General features: G+C 65.9%; 6 protein-coding genes across 6 annotated transcripts in view; 3 read left to right on the top strand and 3 right to left on the bottom strand.

Moving 5' to 3' along the window:
* Nucleotides 1-1011: 1011 nt before the first annotated feature.
* Nucleotides 1012-2230, top strand: EMIHUDRAFT_204084 (hypothetical protein; the record flags this gene model as incomplete). The annotated part of the gene is made up of 3 exons (XM_005781788.1): nucleotides 1012-1123; nucleotides 1381-1413; nucleotides 2061-2230. 3 exons carry the CDS (start codon nucleotides 1012-1014, stop codon nucleotides 2228-2230), a joined length of 315 nt encoding a protein of 104 aa, XP_005781845.1.
* A 186-nt stretch (nucleotides 2231-2416) lies between these two features.
* Nucleotides 2417-6474, top strand: EMIHUDRAFT_99812 (hypothetical protein; the record flags this gene model as incomplete). The annotated part of the gene is made up of 7 exons (XM_005781787.1): nucleotides 2417-3601; nucleotides 3995-4345; nucleotides 4418-4678; nucleotides 4764-4961; nucleotides 5008-5187; nucleotides 5220-6072; nucleotides 6179-6474. 7 exons carry the CDS (start codon nucleotides 2417-2419, stop codon nucleotides 6472-6474), a joined length of 3324 nt encoding a protein of 1107 aa, XP_005781844.1.
* A 2003-nt stretch (nucleotides 6475-8477) lies between these two features.
* EMIHUDRAFT_449914 (hypothetical protein) lies at nucleotides 8478-9861 on the bottom strand (the record flags this gene model as incomplete). Its single annotated transcript, XM_005781786.1, has 4 exons — nucleotides 8478-8850; nucleotides 8986-9040; nucleotides 9123-9209; nucleotides 9274-9861. A coding segment is annotated over one exon (557 nt), but the record flags the coding sequence as incomplete, so codon positions are not given.
* Nucleotides 9862-13766: 3905 nt separating this feature from the next.
* EMIHUDRAFT_426857 (hypothetical protein) lies at nucleotides 13767-16826 on the bottom strand (the record flags this gene model as incomplete). The annotated part of the gene is made up of 6 exons (XM_005781785.1): nucleotides 13767-14237; nucleotides 14320-15246; nucleotides 15316-15379; nucleotides 15455-15677; nucleotides 15743-15837; nucleotides 16334-16826. 5 exons carry the CDS (start codon nucleotides 16824-16826, stop codon nucleotides 15099-15101), a joined length of 1023 nt encoding a protein of 340 aa, XP_005781842.1. The 3' UTR covers nucleotides 13767-14237; nucleotides 14320-15098.
* Nucleotides 16827-18738: 1912 nt separating this feature from the next.
* EMIHUDRAFT_204072 (hypothetical protein) lies at nucleotides 18739-20852 on the top strand (the record flags this gene model as incomplete). The annotated part of the gene is made up of 5 exons (XM_005781784.1): nucleotides 18739-19413; nucleotides 19675-19745; nucleotides 20329-20513; nucleotides 20685-20751; nucleotides 20810-20852. The coding sequence occupies 5 exons, from the start codon at nucleotides 18739-18741 to the stop codon at nucleotides 20850-20852; spliced, it is 1041 nt and encodes a 346-aa protein (XP_005781841.1).
* Nucleotides 20853-20885: 33 nt separating this feature from the next.
* EMIHUDRAFT_204071 (hypothetical protein) overlaps nucleotides 20886-22526 on the bottom strand; it is a gene marked incomplete at both ends in the record, with an annotated part of 4261 nt that continues 2620 nt past the window's right edge. The window contains 5 exons of the mRNA XM_005781783.1: nucleotides 20886-21002; nucleotides 21291-21437; nucleotides 21555-21631; nucleotides 21757-21967; nucleotides 22093-22132. Coding sequence (XP_005781840.1) covers nucleotides 20886-21002; nucleotides 21291-21437; nucleotides 21555-21631; nucleotides 21757-21967; nucleotides 22093-22132 — 592 coding nt within the window. The remainder of the gene's footprint in view (nucleotides 21003-21290; nucleotides 21438-21554; nucleotides 21632-21756; nucleotides 21968-22092; nucleotides 22133-22526) is intronic.

The raw sequence follows: 22526 nt of genomic DNA, 5'->3' as shown, positions 1-22526 counted from the left end.
AATGGCCGGATCCAGCCTTGAAAGTACGAGATCGCGCGCGCTTCGCGCACAGCACCGCCTGTTCTCCGCGGCTGAGTGACGACGCGTGCCGTGTGCCAGCACCAGGCCAGCACAGTTGGGCGCGCGCGGCGCGACGGCGCCCGCGAGGGAAGGCGCGGGTGCAGCGGCCGCCGGCGGCTGTACCGCTCGCCAGCCGGCGCAGCAGCGGCCAGCGCAGCGGCCGCCGGTGCAGCAGCCAGAGCAGCTGGTGCGCGCCTTGCGAGGCGAGTACTGCCGCCTGGCCGCCTCATCGAGCCGCCTCAGTACTCGCTCCAACTTTGCGAGCCGTGCGCGCGCCGAGGCGCGCGCGGCGCGCGCCCGCCCGGCTGCCAGTAGGAGGCGGCGCAATATGGCCATAGTACAGCCCTTGAGGAGGAGAAAGAGGCTGGCTGGCAGTGCTGTATGCCGCCGAGGGGCAGTTTTGGGTGCTGAGTCACGCCCAGGGGGCTGCAGAAGGCGTCCGCAGCCGGGACAACCCGCCCCCCCAGCCGAGGCCGGTCGAAGCCCACTTGAGTGCAGCCATGAGGAATCCTCTTGGTGCTCCTGGGCCGTTCAAAGGTCGGGCGCGCGCCGATGGGGGGGGGGGTCTTACTTGCTCCACACCGAGCGCCATCGGTCCGGACCGGTGCACTCAATGAGGGGAGGCCTGCACAAGGTCTGTGCCGCGGCCGCTCGGCGCCAAGTGCAGTGTCATGCGCTGGAGCGACTCACAATGGGGAACCCTCGTTTCCTAGTGACTCGGTCCCCCAACGGAAGAGGCCTCGCTCCTATTGGAACACTCCAACATCAGATTTGCCTCCACGGTCGTGCGTCCCTTTTTGAGGCGGAAAGCTATTTTCTTTTGGGTCGTGTGGGCACCCTAACATGGGCGATCCGGCGCTTCTATCGATTGGACGGACGAAATGATCGCGCGGAATCCGGAAAAAGCGGGGGCTCACCAGAATTCCTAATGCTGAGCCTGCTCGGCCTGCCATGGCCGATGGGGGCCCCGCCGCAAACCCCTCCCACCTTCCCAGCGGGCGAGTCAGCCAGCCCCGCGCGGCCGAGCAGCGAGCGCCTCCAAGCGCGGCCGCGTGCATCGCCGGTAGGAAGACCGAGGAGCCGCTCTACGGCGCGGCGGCCCCGGTGGCGGCGGTCGGGCCGGGCTCGGCGACGACGCCGAGCCCGCCGACCCCGCCGCGTGCCTTCCGCAACCCTCGGGCCCTCACCCGGCCACCCATCGGTCGGGAAACCCGCCCCGTCCCCCGTGACAATCATGGCCCGTCCCACCCCACCCCGACATCCCCACCCCACAACCCCGCTCCAAACAAGAATTTTACAAACTCCCTCGCACGACACTAGGCACGGGACTGGCGCGCACTGGCACTAACACAGGTACACCACGGGAGCCGCCTAAGCGACTCCCGCGAGGACGGCGAGGCACTTAGCTCCGTGCACTCGACCGCCCTCGCCGCAGGCAAGCTCATTCACAATCTGCTCTGCGATGGCCGTGTGAAGAACGACTGAGATGCGCTGCTTCTGCAGCCCCAGCCAGCTCTTGGTGGTCCAAGTCTATCACGACTCTCCAGATAGGTGATAAGGAACAAGAATTTTACAACAAACCGGAACAAGAACCTCGCATACGACACCAGGGAAACAGCTCCCCCCCCCCCCCCGCGCCTCTCGTATCTGTTATCACCGGCTCGGCATACACCATACTCGTTTATTCACGACGACCCCAGGGAACCGTGGATATATTCCCTAGTTGGTGTGAATGAACAGCGCCTCTTGGACTCCAACCCTTTTCCTGGCTCACAAGCCAAAGATGTTCACGGTCCCCCACAGGGAGGGCCGGAGCCCCACCCAGGTACTCTTTAGCTGTACTCGTCTAGGCAGGGGTTGCTTGGACTCATGCCCGGCAGGAGGGGGCAAGCTAGAGGATCTCCCCCCCCGCCTGTCTGTTTTCACCGCTCGGCATACTCGTTTATTCACGACGACCCCAGGGAACCGTGGATGTTTCCCTAGTTGGTGTGAATGAACAGCGGAGGCGAAGGCGGAGGCGAACGCTCGGCAGAAGGAGCGCGTCGCTGCCATCCTCGCGGGCACGGACGCTGCGGGCGCGGGCGCGGGGGTGGAGGAGGCGCTCAATTGCTGGGAGGAGGGTGCGTACGAAGCGGAGACGCTGGAGACGCTCGCCGAGTTCGGCGATTGAGCGCCTCCCTCTCTCTCCGGCTGCGCGCCTGACCGGTGCGGCCTCCGAGTCGGCGTCTAGCGCGCGCGATAAGGTTTTTGCTCGCCTTCCCTGGGACCCCGTGTTGCATGTCACTGTCATCACTGTGCGATTTCGGGGCCCGGGGTTGTGCGTTTACGTGAATGAACAGCGCCTCATGAGCATGAGATGAGCATGATGAGCGACACTCTCATGGGTCCAACTCGGGTCAAGCTGGAGGATCTGCCTCAGCGGCCCACACTCCCGACTGCGCTGCCATCTAGCCGAGTGCTGCGTCTGTCAGCGGGGCAGATGGAACTGCTTGGCGGCGGCGCCGAGGGACAGCGGCGCAGCAGCGGCACGCCGCCCGCCCCGCTCGGCGTGCAGCTCTGTGGGTGGGGAGGGGCGGCAGGGGCAGAGGATCCGGCGCCGCTGGAGGAGGGAGCGGCGGCGGCGGCGGCGGCAGCGGCGGCGACAGCAAGGGCGGTGTTGGCGGCGCGTGCTGAGCCGGCGGGAGCCGAGCCGGCGGCCACGACGCCCGCCTTGACCCCGGCGGTGGCGACAGAGGCGGAGGGGCTGAAGCTGCACCTCTCCAGCAGCAGCGCCACCGGCTACAAGGGCGTGCGCGAGCATCTCTCTGGCCGCTTCGAGGTGCGGTACACGGCGAACGGGCGGCCGGTCACCTTCGGCTGCTTCGACACGGCGGTGGAGGCGGCGGTGGCGTACGCGCGGGCGGTCGAAGAGGTGGCGGCGGCGGCGACAGCGGCGGCGGCGGCGACAGCAGGGGCGGTGGTGGCGGGCGCTGAGCCGGCGGGAGCCGAGCCGGCGGCCACGACGCCCGCCTTGACCCCGGCGGTGGCGACAGAGGCGGAGGGTTTGAAGCTGCACCTCTCCAGCAGCAGCGCCACCGGCTACAAGGGCGTGCGCAAGCTGCCCTATGGCCGCTTCCGAGCGGAGCGCAGGGTGGGTGGAAGGCTGGTCACCCTCGGCTGCTTCGACACGGCGGTGGAGGCGGCGGTGGCGTACGCGCGGGCGGTCGAAGAGGTGGCGGCGGCGGCGACAGCGGCGGCGGCGGCGACAGCAGGGGCGGTGGCGGCGGGCGCTGAGCCGGCGGGAGCCGAGCCGGCGGCCACGACGCCCGCCTTGACCCCGGAGGGCGAGGAGGAGGGGGAGGACGAGGACGAGGAGGCTCTGGTGGCGGAGACACGCTTGTCTGCGCCGCCAAAGAGCTTCGAGTGGGACGTGACCAACTACTCGCTGCTGTCTGGCACGGGGTCGGAGGCTGACGCGGCCGTTCTGTGGTCGCACTCTGGCCGCTCACGCTCGGCCTCGACCTGCCAGCTCCGCGTCAAGATGGAGCGGCCGCCGCTGCAGGTGGGCGCAGCCCGCGCGCGAGTCACCCTTTACCAGCTGTCGTGCGCTGCGCGAACTGCCGCCGCGTCGAGACGCGCAGCAGTCAGCGGATGCGCGGCGCTCTGCTGGCGCCTTCTGCTGCGCCTGACCCTCATCGCTCACACACACGAGTCTCTGCCTCCACCGCGCAAGCCACCGCCGCGCAACCGCCGCCGCCGCGTCGAGACGCGCAGCAGCGTCCGGCGGAGCCTCACCGGCGCCCCTCTCCCCTCTCTCTCAGGAGGGAGACCCTCCCTCGTGGGCGTGGCACAAGAACTGCACGCTGCCGCGCATCGCCGTCGAGGCGCGGCGGCGACATGGAGGCTGAGGCCCCGGCGACCCGTGCCCCGAGCCCTTCTCGGAGCCTGCCTGCAGGTGTGGCGCGAAGACGGCGGGCCGCTGCCCGAGCGCGCCGCCGTCCTCCTCTCCGCCGTCACCGTCGACGTCGCCTGCGAAGCGGCCACCTCGTGCGGGCTCGAGGGAGGCACGCTTCGGCCGCTCGTGTCGGGGTCAGCCTCCTTCACCTCGCTCTCGTTCAAGACGACCTCGTACAACCTCAAGGGGCGGCACATGCACCTGATGGCGTCGCTGCTCGTCCCGCGCGTAGAGGCGACCGCCGCGGTGACCGACGTGAGGGCGCGCGCCGCGTCGCCGGCGGCTGCGAAGGCTGCGATGACGCTCGCTGCTGGCGCCGCGGGCATGCCGCTGCCAAGCACGCCCGACGCGGTCGCGCCTGGGCGATGGCGCCGGTGACCGACAGGTGGCAGCGTCCACTTCACGGCCGCAGCGTGTGGACAGGCGGCCGTGGTGATGGTCCAAGCTCCTCCGCAGACGGACCCGCAGCGGCTGAGTGCGGCCATGTGCATCGCGGCGGCGCTCATCTCGCCGCCGATCCGGGTGGACGCGAGGAAGAGGACCCCGAAGGAGCGCGCGGGCAGCAAGGCGGCGGGCGGCGGTGCCAGCCGGGCGGGGGGCGGGGGAGGCGGCGGCGGCGGCGGCGGCGGCGTCGCGGCGCACTTGCCGTTTGCGCCGGACAAGCTCGACCGCGTGCTGGAGAAGGTTCGCAGACACTTCGCACGCACTTGCTGGGCACTGCCCAAGCCACGCTCCTTCCCACACCGCGGCGACCCCCTTCCTCTCGTAGGTGGACAAGGGCCTCGTGCGGCAGCCGATCGACAACTCCATCGATGGGCTGCGCAACTACCTCTCTGCGGTCAACATCCGCAACAAGTGCAAGCACCCGCTCTTCCTCGCCCTCCGCTTCGACGCATGCATCGGCCTGCTCTACGACTCCTCCCGCGCCGCAAACCCGGCGCACACCCGGCGACTCCTCGAGAAGGCGGTGGAGCCTTCTCTCTCTGACCCTCCGCCGAACCCCCCCCTGCTAGGCGGACCTCGCCGCCGACGAGCCGTTCGAGAGGATGATGGCGGTGCTGACCGCGACCGAGGACCGGCCCCTCCGCCTCGAGGCGTACCAGGAGGCGGCCCTCAAGGCGCAGCTCGAGCCGGAGCAGGCTCTCCGCCTCTCCTGCAGAGAGCGACCTCCGCGAGTTGTCCCTGAGTCGCACGTCCTCTCCAGGTCTCCGTCACGGCCGTCCAGCACGAGCACGACGCCGCAGACGGCATACCGCCGCCGGCGAGGCTCATCAACGACCTGGTCGCCACCTACTTGCCCGAGTACGTGATCGCCGTCAAGTCGCACCACGGCAGCGGACCGTGCGGCCTCGCCGACTGCCCCGTCCGCCTCTCGGCCGCTCTCTCGCTGCCGCATTGCGACGCCCTCCCCTCCACCTACACGCTGATGAGCGCGCAAGAGCTCGGCGTGCTGCGCCGCACCTACTGCCGGCTGCATTGCGCGAGCGAGTGCGCCGCAAAGGCGGTCGGCGCCCCCGCGCCCGCCGCGCCGCCGCCGCCGTGGGCCGCCCCGGCCCCGGCGTCCCAGCTGGCCGACAACCAGCGCCCGCCGGCGATCCAGTACGGAGGCCTTGCGACCGTCCTGCCTTGCGGCGAGGCTGGCGCATCGTACGCCGCCTTCGCACCCGACGGGCTCATCTCGGACCACACGACCGAGCATTTGCTGCAGCCGTGGCGCACGGGCGACTCCCAGACTCACCGCCCTCGCCCCAGCTGCTCACCCGCTGCTCTTTCCGCCGTCAGGCACCGCGCCTCGGGGAGGACATACGGCCCTACGTCGGTCGGCTGGTGGGGGGACGCGTCGGGCGCGAACCTCGCGGGCAGCCGCGGGCATCGGCTGGCGATGGAGGTTCGGCAGGAGGTCAGCAGCTCGCTCAGCTCCCACTCTCACTCATGCCCTGAGGAGGAGTGGGAGCGAACCCTCGTCGTCCTCGCCTCGGCGATGGCCTTCCACTGCCGCTCGACCGGCGTCACCGCCGCAGAGCTCTCCGCCTTTGCGCGCAGCGGCGGGTACGGCGCGCAAGCCTCTAGATGTGCAGGTCCCTCGGTTCCAACTCGAGAAGACGCGCACTCGGCTGCATTCGGCCGTGCTGCAGCCACTCACTGTATCCACCTAGCCAATCGCACCCTCACCTCTCCCTCCAGGCACCGGAGGCACCGAGGACCTGTCCCGCAAGCGACCCGCCACCCAGGCCTCGCTCCACATGGGCCAGGGCCCGCCGCAGTACGGCGGGACGCCGCAGCACAATGGCGGCGGCGGGGGCGGCGGCACCACCACGCCGCTCCACTACCAGTACCCGCACCGCGCCTTCCCGCACCCGCCGGGCGTCTGCCCGCCCGGCATGGGCCCCACCGCCGAGGCCACCTTCGGGGAGGGCGGGGCGATGGACTGCGACGGCGTGGCGCAGGATTGGGGGGACGACTTCCTGGGCCGCGTGTGATGCGCGGGCCCGGTCTTCCCCCCCCTCTCCGCCCTCCAGCTCGACGGCGCCGAGCCGTCCTCTGGCCCCACGCCCCCTCTCTCCTGAGCTCGCTGCACTCACTCGGGAGGCAGAGGGGCGAGGGCAGCCGACCGTGCATCTGGTCATGTGTACAGCCGCGGGCGGGTACGATCTGTGAGGAGATCTGCATAATGGCATTGGATGTTCGCGACAGATACGTAAGCACCCGATTGCGAGTGGGAGGTATTGTGGCTTGTCTCCCATCGACCCCTGTTTATTACTTGCATCCACAATAAGGATCGAGGATTCCAGCGAGAAATGCTTAGTCACAGACATATGTCAACAGCTCTGCACCCGACCCGCTTTTTCATTCAGACGCCGGCAGTGTGACGCCGGTGTGTGTCGGTGACGACGACTGCGTCTCGGGGAGGACGCCCACCAGCTGCTGCCAGATCACCTCTGTGCTCAGCTGTGTGGCTATTGCTAACTAATGAACGCGTCGTCGTGTACGCGCAGGCTGCACGAGTCCGCGAGCATCTGCGTGAAGTTAGCCTCATGCAATTGCCCCGAACACCACAAGTGCACTGATCGAGACTTTGCAGCGCTCCGCGTGCGACATCTGCCAAAACCAGCGGAAATTGAAACCCGTTGGCAGCTCGTACACCGCGCTGCCATCAGCCATGGCTTTGGCATTGAACAAGGCCGTCCACAGCTCCTGGTCCGTAGCGCCACCGCCTCCCTCGCGCGCCGGGCACGATACACCGGCCAATCAAAGCCTTTGGTCCAGCGCCACTGCTTGGGCGGTGCCGGCTGCGCAAGGAGCTGGAGGACTTGTGCGGAATCGTTGAGGCTCGGTCGAATCACCATGACGCCCGAGTTGAGCCCAAAGTCCTGCGACGCAAAGGCGAATGCGGGCGTGGGCGCGAGCGCGAGGCTGTCGATATTCCGCACGGCCCTGCAGTCATTGTCGAGCCAAGCCGCGACCTCGTGAGCGTCAGCCAATTTGGCAAAAGTCCCGCGCCGTTTGATCATGGCCCAAGGCGGAGGCCGAAAGGCGTCAGGTGCAATCGGCAGCCCGCGTGTCCCGAGCCGGCGAAGGCGCAGCAGGCTTGGCTTCTGGAGGGTGCCGTCAAAGATCATGGTATGCACGGGCAGTGTCGTCTTGACCGCACGCAGAGACCGCAGCAACCCCAATAGTAACCGCTCCTGCTTGTCTTCGTGTCCCGAGTTTATATGTGCCTCTACTCGCCAGGCCGCTCTTGGAGTCGCTCTCTCGATGGCGCTCGCTGTGGTTGCCGTCTTCTGCTCTGGCTTCCACGTGTAAAGGAAAGGATTCGTTCTTGAAGAGGCCCGTCACAATGGCCGCTGATGTAGCTGGTGCCGAGACTGTGCCTGGCAGGGTCCCTTTGTCGCCGCCGCTTGATTTTTCACTCCAAACCGACTGGGTGCAGGCCGTTGCCCTCCAGCAGCCGTGGCGCGAGCACGGACAAGCGCTGGCGAAGAGCTCCTCACATGGGCCACGCTCGATCCCACGCTCCCGCTCCAGAGCCATGCACGCAGGCGGCACCATCTTGGTGACTGAGGTGGATAGCCTGAGCGGGTTCCACTGTGCACAACGCTTGCACGTGAAAGTCCGCCCAATCTCGATTCGGGGGCCCGGGGGAGGAGGGGGGCTCAAACCTTCAAGGAGATGCGCTATGGATTCATTCACATAGCAAAAGGATCTCCACACTCTTTTCGCGCCATTTTGCTATCTCCAGTCGGCCCACACGATCTCTAGGCGCCTTTGGCGCGAAGTCAGAATCTCCACCTCTGTCGCAAGATCTCAAGCGACTGCACGCACCAACTCGAGATCTCAGACTCCTCTCGAGCATCTACTCCGGAGAATATTTGCCTCCACCAGTTCTTCAATCTACTGCTGCTCTTGGCAGGAGATTTGCCACTTAAGAGATCTCTGAAAGGCATCTACGATCTACAGTCCAAGGATCTTCCGATGTAGCGCAGAGATTTCCATGTATGTCGGTAGAGAAGAAAAAGAGAGCCAGCATACGAGTGTACATCACCCCGGCCTGGCACACACGCGGCCACCGCGAGCGCCCGGGCGGGAGTCGGGCGCATCAGCGTTTAGCGCCACCGGCTACCGCGGGGCTCGCGGCTCGCAACGTCGTTGTGTCGCATGTGTGTGGCCCCCGCGCCGGCCACCTCGAGAGTACTGGCACAAGGTGGCAGGAGAGCAGCCATGGTGTACGTTTCGGCGGCAAAGAGGCGGCGCGGCGACGCGCGAGTCCACTCCTCGCGAAGGCAAAGTCATCACGGAGGATCGGAGCGCGGGATGTGGAGGTCGGGATCCTCAAGCGCCAGTCATCGACGAGTCGCCTAACGGGAGGAGCCGGAGCCCCGTTGGTGTCGTGGACGCCTTCAGAGGACGCGTTCCGAGACGCGCCAAAGGGTGCAACGAAGGCGAGCTGCACCGAGGACTAGCCGAGGACTAGCCGAGAAGGAGAGCCGCACCGAATTGGATCCACGCGGCGTGCGAGGCGGCGATAGCGATCATGGAGGCCAGCACCTTTGGGGGGCGTCTCGGGGTGAATGCATCCCGCTACTGCGGATCGCCTCGGTTGTGCTCTGATCGTGTGCATCTCTCGCACCTTGTTGAGCGTCTCGGGTCTGACGCGCGAGCGGAGGAGTATGAAGGTCAGCGGGAAGGCAGGCATGTACAGCAGCGGCACGATCACCTGCAGCGAGTCAGCCAAGTCCGTCAGACAGAGAACGGGAGCCGAAATCACGCTTTGCTTGCGCCTGCTCCATCTTCAGGCCGTAGTTGTCGACGTTATCCGCCGCCCACGCCTGCCGGTCGTGCAAGCCCTGCGGCAAGCTGCTGCTGCCGCTCGCTCGGCGCATCGTGCCGTCGTACAGGCGAGTCAGCTCCGAATGCTTTGGCTTGGCCTCCGTCTGGCCGTACGGCAGGCCGCCGCGCTTCTCCTGCGCGTTCAGGACCGCCATGACCGCGATCGTCGCTCCGATCGCGATGGCCTGCCCGTATACCCGCGTGTGGATCAGCCGCTGCGAGAGCGGGAGGTCCTTGGTTGCGGGCGACGAGCACTCGTACGCAAAGATGGCGGCGTACAGCGGCGCCGCGACGCCGAAGACCGACTTGAACGGGTTGGCAGCCACCAGGTTGGCCGCCGTCTGCCAGAGCGGTATCGCGGCCTCCGCAGGCGAAGCGGCGGCCGCGGAGCAGCGGGCAGCGTCGCCGGAGCACGCGCCGTCTCTCGCGCCGGCCGCCGGTCGCCTGCGCTCCTCCTGTGCGTGGACCGCGCCGCCAGCAGTGGCGACACCCGCAGCGGCAGCCGCAGGCGCGGCGAGCTTGCGGAGCGCTACGCGGAGCATTGTTTCGCTCGTCGGGAGGTGCCCTTTCCTGGCAAGGCTAAAAGAATTTTACAAGCAAGCTCCCTCGCACAACACTGTGCACGGGACTGGCGCGCACTGGCACTAACACAGGTACACCACGGGAGCCGCCTAAGCGACTCCTGCGAGGGTGGCGAGGCACTTAGCTCCGTGCACCCGCCCACCCCCGCCACAGGCAAGCTCATTCACGACAAGAGAGAGCTGCTCGCTCGAACCGCGGCCGACTCTGCCATCGCGGCCGCAGCTGCTGAGCACTCCAGAAAACTGGTGCCTCATATGCTGCCTCCCTGCGGATGCTGCCGGCGAGCCTGGCGGTCCGCTGTACTACAAGGAAGTGCTGACTCGATTCTACCTCGAATTCTTCTACCCCCACGACTCGGAACACGAATGTGACAGGACCATCGGGTCCTTCAGCCACCAAAGCGGGATCACCCGAGAGCAGCTGAGCCTGCCTCTGGCCTCGCCTCCCTCTCCTTCAGGCATTCGTGGCATCCTATGGGTCGTCCAGAGTATCGACCTCTGCGCTCTGGCGAGTCAGCCAGTCACTTGATGACACCATGAAGTACAGCGATCGCCATCTCGCTGGCCTCTCCGCAGGCCCCCCCGACCGCGTCGAACTCATCGGCGCGGGCTCTCTCGGCTACGGGACCGGCCCCAGCTTCGGCTGAGGGCTAACAAGCTGCATCCCTGGTCTGGCCGGTTCTTTTCATCAGATTGACGTGCTATCTGGGGCGATCCAGATCAATCCAGCTATCTCGTTCTATCTCGTGCGATCTCGCGGCGATCTCGCCTATTCAAGCCGTTTTTCTTTTCTTCTTCGCGCTGCGCGCGCATAGACGCTCCTTCCCGCCAGCTCTATATGGGTCGCAGCCGCAGCCGCAGCCGCAGCCGCGACCGCGACCGCGGCCGCGACCGCAGCCTTTCCTCCTCCTCCTCGTCGTCCTCGGAGGATTCGGCGGAGCGCGAGGAGCGCATGCAGCGCGAACGCGATGATCGCGAGGAGCGCGAGCTCAAGCGGGAGCAGAGGAAGGCCGCAAAGAAGGCGGCCCGCGTGCAGACGGCGGCCACCGCCAAGGCGGGCCTGCTCCAGTGGCGCTTCCTGATCAAGCAGGACGACCCGATCGATGAGGACACCTTCGACGTGACGCTGCTCGCAAGCTGCCCCCCGGAGCTGCGAGTGAACTCCATCGTCACGGCCGAGGATTGGGGCCGCCTCGAGCCGTACCTGCGCGAGTCGTTCGAGATTCCCACCTCCGTCAAGATCGGCCTGCAGGGCAAGGTGCTGTTCAGCGGCAAGCAGGCGCTCTTCTTCAAGGTCCGCGACCAGCCCACGCTGTCCACCGCGCGCGTTCAGATCGAGCGGCTGGGCCAGCTGCTTGTGGACGAGACGGAGGTCACGGTCGAGGTCGAGATCTGCGCCGTGGACGTGGGCAAGAAGCTCAAGGCCAAGTCCAAGCCGCGCACGCGCAAGCAGGAGGCCTCCACCACCAAGCTCGACGAGCTGAAAGGCTCCATCTACGGCGTGACGGCCTCGACGCGCAGCCACGTGACCGGCTCGTGGAAGCCCGCATCGAGCGACATCATGCGGTCGGAGCCAGAGTACCTGGCCAAGTATTTTGAGGGCCGTGGCCTCACGGAGAAGACGCACGCACGTGACCAGCTCGTGGAAGCCCGCATCGAGCGACATCATGCGGTCGGAGCCAGAGTACCTGGCCAAGTATTTTGAGGGCCGTGGCCTCACGGAGAAGACGCACGCACGCACGCACGCACGCACGCACGCACGCACGCACGCACGCACGCACGCACGCACGCACGCACGCACGCACGCACGCACGCACGCACGCACGCACGCACGCACGCACGCACGCACGCACGCACGCACGCACGCACGCACGCACGCACGCACGCACGCACGCACGCACGCACGCACGCACGCACGCACGCACGCACGCACGCACGCACGCACGCACGCACACGCACATACCACACACATGCCGTCCTGTACACACATGCCGTCCTGTTCCTGTTGGTAGGTGATGGGCAACGCCGACTACCACCCGAGCCCCGTGGTCCTCATCTGCCCCTTCGACTCGTGCAAGAAGAGCCACCGCGTGCTCAATGGCGTGAGCGCCGTGTCGCAGCTGTACTCGCACTGGATGGGGAGGCACGCGAGCAACCCGATGGCGATCGCGCTCGAGAAGCGGTGGCGGCTGGCGCTTGACAACAAGCACAAGTCGAAGGAGTGGCTCGATGCGCAACCAGGCTGTGCGCTCTGCCTCACCTGCGAGGAGGCCGATCGCCTCGGCGGCGAGGAGGCAGGCTACGAGCAGATCCGCCCCCCCAAGCCCGATCCGACTGACTTCAAGCTGACCTTCGACCTCAACACTGAGGAGCACCGGGCGTGGAAGGCAGCCGTCGGCACCATCTAGGTGGTCGTAGTAAGGCGAGAGAGCACGGTGCCAAAGGCGCGCGGCGAGAGAGGGGGGCGGGGCGCCCCGCTGCAGCGGCGGGTTGGGGCGCTATCTGGCGCTACCTGGCGCTTCCTATCTGGCTATCTCATTCTATCTCATTCTATTTCGTGTCGATCTGACAAAAGAACCGGCCAGACTAGGGCTAGCTGCCGAGCCCAAATCACTGTGAGAGTCGTGATTTCTGTTGGTTAATAAAAATCTCTCTCTTCACGACCTGCTCTGCGATGGCCGTGTGAAGAACGACTGAGATGCGCTGCTTCTGCAGCCCCAGCCAGCTCTTGGTGGTCCAAGTCACCTCATCGAGGTACTGGGCCCGCGTCAGCTTGTTCTGTAGCACGGCTAAAAGAAAACAAGGCCAAAACGACCGCCGCAAGCGGCGTGGCGTGGAGCGGTTGGGCATCCCCCCGTGGCGTGGAGCGGTTGGGCATCCCTCCGGGGTGCCCTCTGCGCAAAGTTTAAGGTGATGCTGCGCAACAGGGGGTCGGACACAGGTCGCAGCTCATCTGCTCATGCTAGATCTAGATTAGAGACTCAATAGAGAGATTTTAGCAATACCAAACAGCTCTAACACTCACACGTCATTTGGGGCCTGGAGCCCCTGCAGACTGAAGTGCCCTGTTCACGCGCGCGCGAGACGTGCAGACAGGGTTGCCAGGTGAGAGCGAATGGCACGGTTCACGCCTCGCACAACAGAGAGAGAGATGCGCTCTGCATGGTGGGACATAAAAGAGAGCGAGTACTTGGGCGAGTAGGCTGTGTGCGGTCAACGCTGCCGCGCGCGACTTTGCGCGCGAGGCGGCGCAGCTTTGAGAACGGCGGTGGGCGAGAAGCCGCCGCCGAACGTCTCGTGGAGCAGCAGGTTGAAGTTGTTGCGCTTGACAAAGATCGCGTCGTGTTTTGGTTTTAGATCTAAGAGCTAGAAGGGGAGATAGAGAGAACAATCATCCTGTCCTGTTATTGCGTACACATACACAACAACAGGAGTTACAAAAAGTATGAGACCGATCGTCGCAGTTCTCTTGCTCCAAGCGCTTGCGCTTCGGCGGTTAGTGTTGCCCGCCAAAAGAAAGCCAATTCTTGACTTGGGCCCTCGGGGAGGGCGGCCTTCTCTCGAGGTCTCGAGCTCTCGAGATACATACACAGAGCGGCCACAAGCGCGGTTAGTTAGTGGTGCACTAACCTCCGAGAAACCCGTCGGGTCGCTCCTCATCGCAAACCCTGTCAGCAGTCCTCCTACGGGAATGTACGTAAGAGCTACATACACTGAAAAAGAACAACAAGTTTCCTCCGTGGCTCGGGTTACACCAATCCTCGCTACCCAACGCGGCCAAAGGATATCCACCTCGAGAACCTCGAGAACAACAAGTGAAAAAGTTACCGGTAACCCCAGCTGGAGTCCTTCTCTCGCCAGCCTTCAAGGAACCTCTACCGCTCGAAGTGATGTCTTCACCCGCCGCTACGCCGTCGAAGGACTGGCCCGCCTCGGAGGTGGACCTCGAAGCAGCCGCCACGCCGCCGCCTCCGCCTCCTCGGCGGCGCTGCTGGGGGCGCTGCTGCCTGGCGGCCTTCTGCAGCTTCGCCGTTATGGCGCTGGCGATCGGCGGCAGCCTGGCGCTCTGCTCGACCTCCTCCCTCGCTGAGTGCAAACTCTGCCGCGGCCTCAACTACCTCCTCCTGCCGTCGGGCGAGCCCGCCTCCAACCTGCCGCACGACGCTTCCACACGCATCCTCAACGGCGTCGCCTTCCCATCGGCGCTCACGGTGGGGGACGAGGAGCTCTGGTTCTCGGGCGGCGGGGACCGATACGAGTACGGCCTGGTCAAGGTCTACACGGCGGCTAGCTACCTCTCCCGCGACTACTTCCACGAGTGCGACCCGGCCGAGGCGTCCTCCTCGCCATCCCACCTCCTCACCATCACCATCCCACCTCCTCACCATCACCATCCCACCTCCTCACCATCACCAGGCACCCTTCTCCGAAATCGTCGCCTCTGGCGACGCGAAGATGATGGTGCTGCACATGCACTACCCCGCGTCGATCGATGAGGTGGCCGAATCGATCAACAAGCACCTCGCACCGCGGCTGCCGCAAGCCACCGCCGCCACCACGCTGCGCCACCTCAGCGGCGCCCTCACCTCCAACAAGATTGCGCAGGGCGGGCTGCACCCCGGCGACGAGATCTTCCTCTCGTGCGAGGCGGGCACGATGTCGGTCGCCTTCGGCGCGGCCGACGACGCGTCCAAAAAGGCGCTGAGCGAGCCGGGCCTGTGCAAGGCCTTCTGGGGCATCTACCTCTCCAAATCCCCGGTCTTTGACGCTGTCAAGGAGGGCATGGCTCGCGGCTTCCCCGAGCGCGCGGCTGCGCTGTGCGGCGTCGAGGCAGAGGCCCTCAGCGGCGGGTGGGCGCAGGATCTGGCCGCGTCGGCGGCGGCACTCCCCCAGTCCGCGGCCTGGTCTGCGGCGGCGCTGGAGCACGAGGCGGAGGTGCTGGAGCATACAGTGGAGGAGGACTTGAGTAGCCTCGCCGCCAAGCTCCGCGGAGGCGGCCCGGGCGGGGAGGCCTGAGGCCGAGCGGGCGATATATCACAAATGTGTGGGTGGCTGTTGTGCCGCATCAGTCCTTCCACGTCCACAGAGGGTCCCTCTCTCTCTGGCTCTCTCGATGTGCGCATGTCCTCTGATCAATCCCTCAATTTTGTCCATGTTACACTACTACCCTCTCTCTCTTCAGAAACAAGACTCTCTCATCCCACGTCCAGGCCCGGCAACGGCACAAACATGCCGTCAAACGCAAGCTGCACGTCTAGCTGCTCTTCTCGCCACAGCCGGCGGAGCCTCCGGTTTGTCGCGTGGTGCTCGAGCGCGTGTCCCATGCCGACGAGCAGTGTTCGCCTGTGCACAGCAGTGACTGTGAGCAGACACTTTGTGGGCAGCTCCTTGACGCCGACGTGCCACGTGTACCGCGGGCGGAGCCTCCTCGCGAGCTCCACCGACTCGGAGAGAGTGGCGTGGACGGGGTGGCTGCCTGACGAGACGCGCCGTGGACGCGTGTCGTGGGTGTGCCGTGGCCACGGGGGGGGAGATGGGGCGGGGTGGCTGCCCTCGGCACGCAGCGCGTCGAGCACGAGCAAGTGGATCGCCTCCCCGCCACTGCTCCACGATGCGAGCAGCGCGTCTGTCTGCGGCAGCAGGGCGGTGTAATCGGACAGGTAGACCACGCGCTCTTGCGGCGGCCCGAATGCAAAGCCGTAGCAGGTGTAGTCCGCCCCGTGTAGCACGGGCAGCGCCGTCACCGCCAGGCCGACCACGTCCAGCTCCGCCACCTGCCGACATGGGACGCGTCATGGACGTGTCTGCCAAGAGACCGACCCTATTCGAGCTCCGCCACCTCAAACGCATCTCCGAACGAGACCCACTCGATGCTCGCCACGAATCGCCGCACCGCAGGAGCAGGCGGCGGAGCTGCAGCACCGTCCAGAGACCCTCCGCCCGCCACCGCCATCTGCCTTGGCGCACCACCGCTGGAGGAGGCGGCGGCAGGGGCGGCGGCAATGACGGCGGCAGTGGCAATGGATACAGCGGGCCCGTCGGCAGGCCCGCCAGGCACGGGCGCAAGCGTGCCTGGACGTGCGGGTAGAGGCTCGAGGTCGAGCTCGCAGCACCTGCGTGGTGAAGGACTGGTGGTGTTGACTCAGGGATGAGTTAGGCGGAGGCTCGGCGGTCGAACGGGCGGCACTGGCACAAGTCTGCAAAGTTTAGCCGCAGAGGCGCAGCCGCCCGCTTCTTGAACAGGTAAGGAAAGGCGTGCCTGCGCCAAGGTTCCGAGAAGGTAAGGTGTACGAAGGTCGTAGCGGGCTTCTCAAAAGAGACAGGTCTCAAAGGGCGCGCCGCATGCGGGTGAGCGTGCGGCGGTCGCAGAAGCAGGTGATCGAGGAGAGGATGCGGAACGTGCCTGCAGCAAGGTTCCGGGCAGGTCCACGGGATTGGCTCCGCAGAAGCAGGCGATGAGGAGGTGCGCCTGGCTCGACCGGCTGCAGAGAGCGGAGCTCGTCCAGCCCAAAGACAGCGTCCGCGTGGTCGTGTGTCAGTAGGAGCGCGTCCAGCCAGGTGACGCCGTGCTCGCTGTACACGCGGAGGCACGTGTCGCGGAATGTCTTGCCGCAGTCGATCTGCACGTGCTTTGTCTGGCCATCGGCGCCTCGGAAGCGCAGCAGTGCTCCGACGTTGTTGCGCCAGTTCTTATCGGCGCGGCCGTTGCGGAGCGCGGGGCCGCACGCGGTGCATGACTTTTCTGGCGACTGCGGAGCGCCAATCGCACAGCCGATGAGCGGCAGCCCAGAGCTGCAACCTGTGCCCGTGAAGAGAAGGCCGCTCTCAGCAGTGCTTCGGTGTCGGCGTCGGCGGCGTGATGCGAGCAGGTGCACGAGGAGGAGCGATGCAGCCAATGCACTCACGCAAGCCGCCGCTCGCATCAACCTGAGTCGCCTATTGCGACCGCCGGGAGGCGCCTGCCGTCAGACACACTCTCTCTGCAGATCGGACTGGCGAAGGACACAGGAGGGCCTCGGTCCGTGGCGCGACTCGACTTTCTTTTTTCTTAGTCGTTAAATGAGCTTGGCCGCCCGCAAGAGCCCAATTCGAGTCCCTTTTTTTGCGGCCAGCCTGTACTCTCAATTCACACTCACAACATACCTAAAAACATCAAGAGCTCGAACCCTTCCCGCCCGCTCACCGCATACCTCTCTCTCCCCCCACAGGACCGGTCCAGGACCGGTTCGAGCTGCGCTGGACCGGTCCACCCTCCAAAGCGGTCCAGCACCCTCCATGGCGCCCCAGAGGGCTGAGCCTGAGGTTCTCGAGGTGGATATCCTTTGGCCGCGTTGGGTACCCGGCTACCTAATAGGTACGGACGGGTAGCGAGGATTGGTGTAGATCTAACCCGAGCCACGGAGGCGTGTTTTCTGACGGCCGACCGTCAGTGCACGGAGTTGCCCCTTCTCCGACTGCCCCGGCTAGTTCCCGAGCGAGTTTCGCGGGAGTGACCCCATGCGTCAAACCCGAGACCTATAGCGCGGGTGGGTTGGATGGAGGGGGGCTCGCTGCAGGGAAGGGCTGTGTAAGAAGCCGATCCCCGCAGTCCGCCCCGCTCCTCCCCATCGGGCCGCATGAGCGGCCACGCCTCGCAGATTCGTTTTCGCGCCTGGGTCAGGCGCGCGGGGCATCCCCCGGGTCGCTCTCGACCAGCGATCCCGAAGAGTGGCCGCTATGCGAAGGAAAGAGTGGGACCCTCGGGGTAAGCCTCGTCCGGCCCCCTCCGAGGGGGGAAGGGAATTGCGGGGTCCCCACGGGCGCCTCTCTTCGGCCCTCCCGAGGGGGGGAGGGGAGCAAGGGCCTTAGCCCCAAGGGGGTGGGGGGGTCGGGGCGGGGGGGAGGGGTCTCGCTCGGGTTTCGTGTCGGGCTAATACTTGCCCTTTCGGGGAGTCGGCGAGCGCAGTGGCGCCCGCACGACGTCTTCCCCCCCTCCCTCGCGGCAGCGAGTAGGCAGCGAGAGGAGGTCTCGAGCGCCTATATGAAGGTATGTGAGATGGTGATGGGAGTCACACACACACAAAATCGAATTCACAAATCGCGTGAAGCACTCTGGGGGGAGGCGAGGGCCCTAGGGGTACCCATGCGGGGGGGAGATGGGGTCCCCCAGCCCGCCGCAGGCGCCGATTTTTTTGACATTTTTCTTTTTTCGCGCTATTTTTTACTTGTTTTCATGGGAATTCGGCGTACTTGCGGCCATGCTATCACGCGATCACGCCTTGCGACATCCTTTCGGCGCTGCTGACCGTGCCATGCTGCTCAACTGACCTGTCTGGAGTGATCTGTCGGCGGTCAGTACGACCGATCAGGTTGGAGTTTTCTGATGATTGGAGGGTCTATCTGTATGTACTCCTCGAGATCTCTCCAAATCTGCCCTCTAATCAACGTGTAATCATTCGGGAAGTCGGTGCTAATAGAGACTAATAGAGCCGGGGCCCCGTTTCCGCACTGCTGCGCGGCGCACGGTGCCTCCGGGGGCCCCCGCCTCCCCCCAGAGAGAGGTGAAGCACAGCTGCGGCTGTTTTTGTCATGAGTGGCAGCAACAAGGGAGTATCCTGAATTGACTTTCTTTCTTTTGGCGGGCAAGTCGAAGAGGGAGCGTTTACAATCCTTTTGGAAGAAAATAATTTAAGAAAGAAAGAATTGAAGAAAACAAGTTCAATAAGAAACCCACTTTCGGGCGCCCCGCGCAAACGGGCCCGAAGAGAGCCCGCTGTGTGGCCCAGGCTGCGCGACTGCCCGATCCGGGGGCGATTCGTGTGACGTCGCTCCGGGGGATTTTCAGCGTGGCATCACATGAGCGCTGCCGGACCCTCAGCATTGGACGACCAAGTGCTGCGCTTGCGCGGCACCATTCCGGGCGCGGGGCCGGCTAGTGCGGAAATGCGACAGCGAGAGTTCGAGTTTTCCAGCGTTCCAGGCTGGCAGATCAATGGGCGGCCAGTCTGCGTGAAGGCGCGCCAAGGTGGCCGAACTCGCCCAAGCGACCGGGCTCTATGGTTCGAAGACGGTTGCTGGTTCTCTGGATGGAACGAGGACTTCGTGAAGCGGCTCAAGGCGGGCAAGCCTTTCACGGTCAGGAATCCTGCGGACGAGTTCGTGTACAGCACATGGCGGTCAGAGGAGACCGATGTTATGCATCCCAAGGACGTCAGGCACTGGTACTTTAGCGACGGCCAGACGTGGACGCCGACCACGCTCAGCAGCGAGCGCGAAGCGGCGGCTCAGCTTCACCGGCAAGGGAGCAAGAGTGCTGCAGCAGGCGATCCGCCGTGGCTGGTTTCCAAGGCGCTCGCGTTGGCGAGCGGCGATAGCGACGCGCTGTACTCGGAGCTGGCCGAGCTCAACAAATGGAGCAGTCAAGAGGAGCTTTTGAACGTGCGTTTTGGCCTGTGGCAAAAAGGCCAAAGCACGTGGACGCCCTTGACCTGGCTTTGCAGTGTTGACGGAATCGCCGAGGCAAAGACGCTAGTCGAGAGGGGCGCAGGCTTGGAGACGCGCGACGGAGAGGGGCGAACGCCTCTGATGAGTGCCGCTAGCCATGGCCAAGTTGCGTGCTTGCGCTGGCTCGTGGAGCACGGCGCCAACCTCGACATGTACGCTGCCGATGAGGAGGCGCTGAGCAGCCTGCCCGATGCGAGCAGCTCTATTGTGCGCGGAGCGCTGCAGCAGACAACGTCCGGTCCAGCTGGCGGCGATCAGCCGCCAGAGCAGACGATCTGTCCAACGCAGGTTCGTGGTGGCGACGCGAGCAATGACCAGCAAAAATTGCTCGCGGACCCCGATCAGGGCGACCAGATCACGTGTGTTGACATGTCCGCTCTACCCTTATCAGCTTCGGATCCTTCCACCAGTCTTAACGTCGCTGCCGTCGCCTCTTCCTCGGCATCTGCCCCCACCGCCGCCTCAGCGTCCCCTGGAGCCGGTGCCGGTGGCCAGGCTGCGCAGTGGAGAAAGATGGTCGAGCTCGACTCGGAGGACGAGGATGTGCTACGGCGACAGCTCTCATCGCATCAAGAGGACGACTCGGAAAGCGACAACCTTCCCTTGTCCTCACGACTGGCGGCGTCACCCGCAGCCGCCGCCGCCGCACTCGCAGCTCCCGCCTCGCCAGGCCTTGTCCCAGCCGCTGCCGCCACTGCCGCTCCATCGGCCCCCTCAAGGCCCGGGGTTCACCACGGCTCGCCACGGAGCAACTCGGCACCCATCTCCCGTGTCCCACCAAAGCGAAGGCTTTCCGAGTCCGCCGCCCCTTCTGACGCGTCTCGTCCGAGGCCTCCTCCTTCTGACTCTACCTCCACGCGATCCACTTCTCCCTGGGGTTGGGGCGGGGAGGACGCCAGCGGTGGTGGCCGTAGCCATAGCGTTCGCCCACCACCGTCGCAGGGGCGTGGCCCGCCGCCACGCCACGGCGATCACGGCCGCCATGCTGGCCGCTCAGCACCTCCGCCTCACCACGGCGACCGAGCGCCTTACCACGGCGGAGGTGGCGGTGGGTTTGGCGCTCCGCGCGAAGGTGTGCGCTACGATGTCGATCGCGGCCGGCCCCCGCGCCTCGACGACCGCGAACGGTATGGCGGTGGGCCAGGGAAGGGCTATGGCGGCGGCGCCGGCGGAGGCATGCCAGGCGGCAGGCAAGTTGACCGTGGTGACCGCGGTGGCCGCGGTGATCGCGGGGGTGGATTCGGCCGCGGCGAGTCCTGGGATCGAGGCGTCCGCTACGACGATCGAGGCGACCGCAGGCGCGGCTTTCATGACGCACGACCTCCACCTCGTCGTCGCTAAACGCTCCCCGCTCGAGCGAGCCGGGTGTGGAGTGGAGTTTTGCGTTTTTCAGTGGAGTCTCAGTCTGCAGTCTCCCCTGGAGTGTCACACAAATCACAATGCGGTCGCATTTTATGTTTGCTTAGCTGCCGCCTCTGCTCATACAGCGAAAATAAACCTTAGATGGCCCACCCATTCACTGAGCGGCCCTCAAAATCGCGCCGCATCACGCTGCCCGGCAGCGCCGCCAGCGCCTTGTCCGATAGCGCCGGGCTCTCGTCGCCATACTCGCGGGCCTCGCACCCGGGCGGAGGCTCGACCGCCGCCGCGCGCGTCGCCGCCGCCGCGCCCACAAAGGGCTCCTCCCGCCCGCCGCGCGGCTCGCGGCGAGCGCGGCGAGCCGCCGCGCGCCTCCTCGCCCGCCGCAGCCGCAGCCGGCCCGCCAGCTCGGCGAGCAGCGTTGCGACGGCGTCGTCCGCCCCGTGCGCCGCGAGAGCAGCACCCGGGCCCTGCGGCCGGCCGGCAGCCGCCGCGCGCGCGCGCTCCGCTGCGACGACACTCCCGTACGTGAAGCGGCGCCACACCTGGCTCAGTCGCAGCTGCATCGCCTGCACGGCCGGCGGCGAGAGCTCGAGCAGCCTCCGCCGCATGCCTCCGATCTGGTCGCGGGGCACGCGCACGGCGTAGGACCGCCAGTCAAGGACCGTCTCGAAGGGCGTGTGGATGCCGTCCTGATGAGCATTCATTGATCATGGCTGAGGAATGCCACCGCCTCGGTGTGGATGTCTCGGCGAGAAAGGGGGATGCACTCGCCAATCTCCGTGTAATTGATCTAGGCAAGCATGGACCTGCAGAAGGACGGGGATGCAGCCGTGCAGCACCGCGTCCTCGAACCGGCCCGACCAGCCCCAGCCAGGCATCACCCCTACGCGAGGGAAGGCTCCGAGAAGGCTAACGGAAGGCTCGAGGCACGACCCGTTTCCCCAGCCGGGCACGACGCCGCAGAAGGTCGACCGAGAAAGCATCTCCTGTGAACCAATCATGCGCAACAATTGATCATGGGGAATGATGCATACAGCGCGCGGCGGGAGCGTCTCTCCGAATAGCGCGGCGTCTTGACGTCCGTCACGATGACCCGCTCGCCATACGGCACGCCGCCGCCGCCGCTCGCGCCGCCGTCGGCAAACCTCTGCGCGCGAGCTGCCAAGTGGCCGTACTCCCGCCGCAGCTGTTGCCGCACTCCAAACGAGTAGTTTTCAAACTGCGAAGTGCCGCCCAAATTGCCGTTGAAGTAGAAGAGCAAATCGCGTCCCGACCCTCCGCCGTCGCCGCCGCCGCCGTCGCCGCCGCCGCCGCCGCTGCTGCGGCGCAAATAGGGCGACGCACCCATCGCCTCGGGCCTTCGCCACGACGGAAGCACGATGTCCTGCTCACAGCAGCGGCCGTGTGAAGATGCGGTGCTCACGCGGCAGCGGCAGCGGCAGCAGCAGCAGCTGTCCTTGCACGGGTCGTAGCAGCGGCTCCAGCCGTACATGCCTAGGGTAGGGTCAGGGGCTCAGGCTGGGGCTAGAGCTGGCGCAAGCAGCGGCTCCAGCCGGTACACGCCTCGCGCGTGCGGGTCGACGCGCCTATGGAGCAAAGTCAGTATATCTCGGGTACACCTCGGGTGACCTCGGGTGATCTCGGGTGATCTCGGGTCGACGCGCCAGAGGTGGTACTCGCTCGAGCCGTTCGGGCGCGTGTGCGTCCTCCCCCAGTGGGTGAGCAGCGTGCGCGTGCCTGGGGGCAGGGGGTTAGAGGTAGAACTCCCGCATTGGTTC

Source organism: Emiliania huxleyi, assembly GCF_000372725.1.
Source record: "Emiliania huxleyi CCMP1516 chromosome Unknown EMIHUscaffold_20, whole genome shotgun sequence".
NCBI classification, from domain to species: Eukaryota; Haptophyta; order Isochrysidales; family Noelaerhabdaceae; genus Emiliania; species Emiliania huxleyi.
Note: the sequence above shows the minus strand (reverse complement) of the source record. Positions and strands in the feature narration are given on the sequence as shown.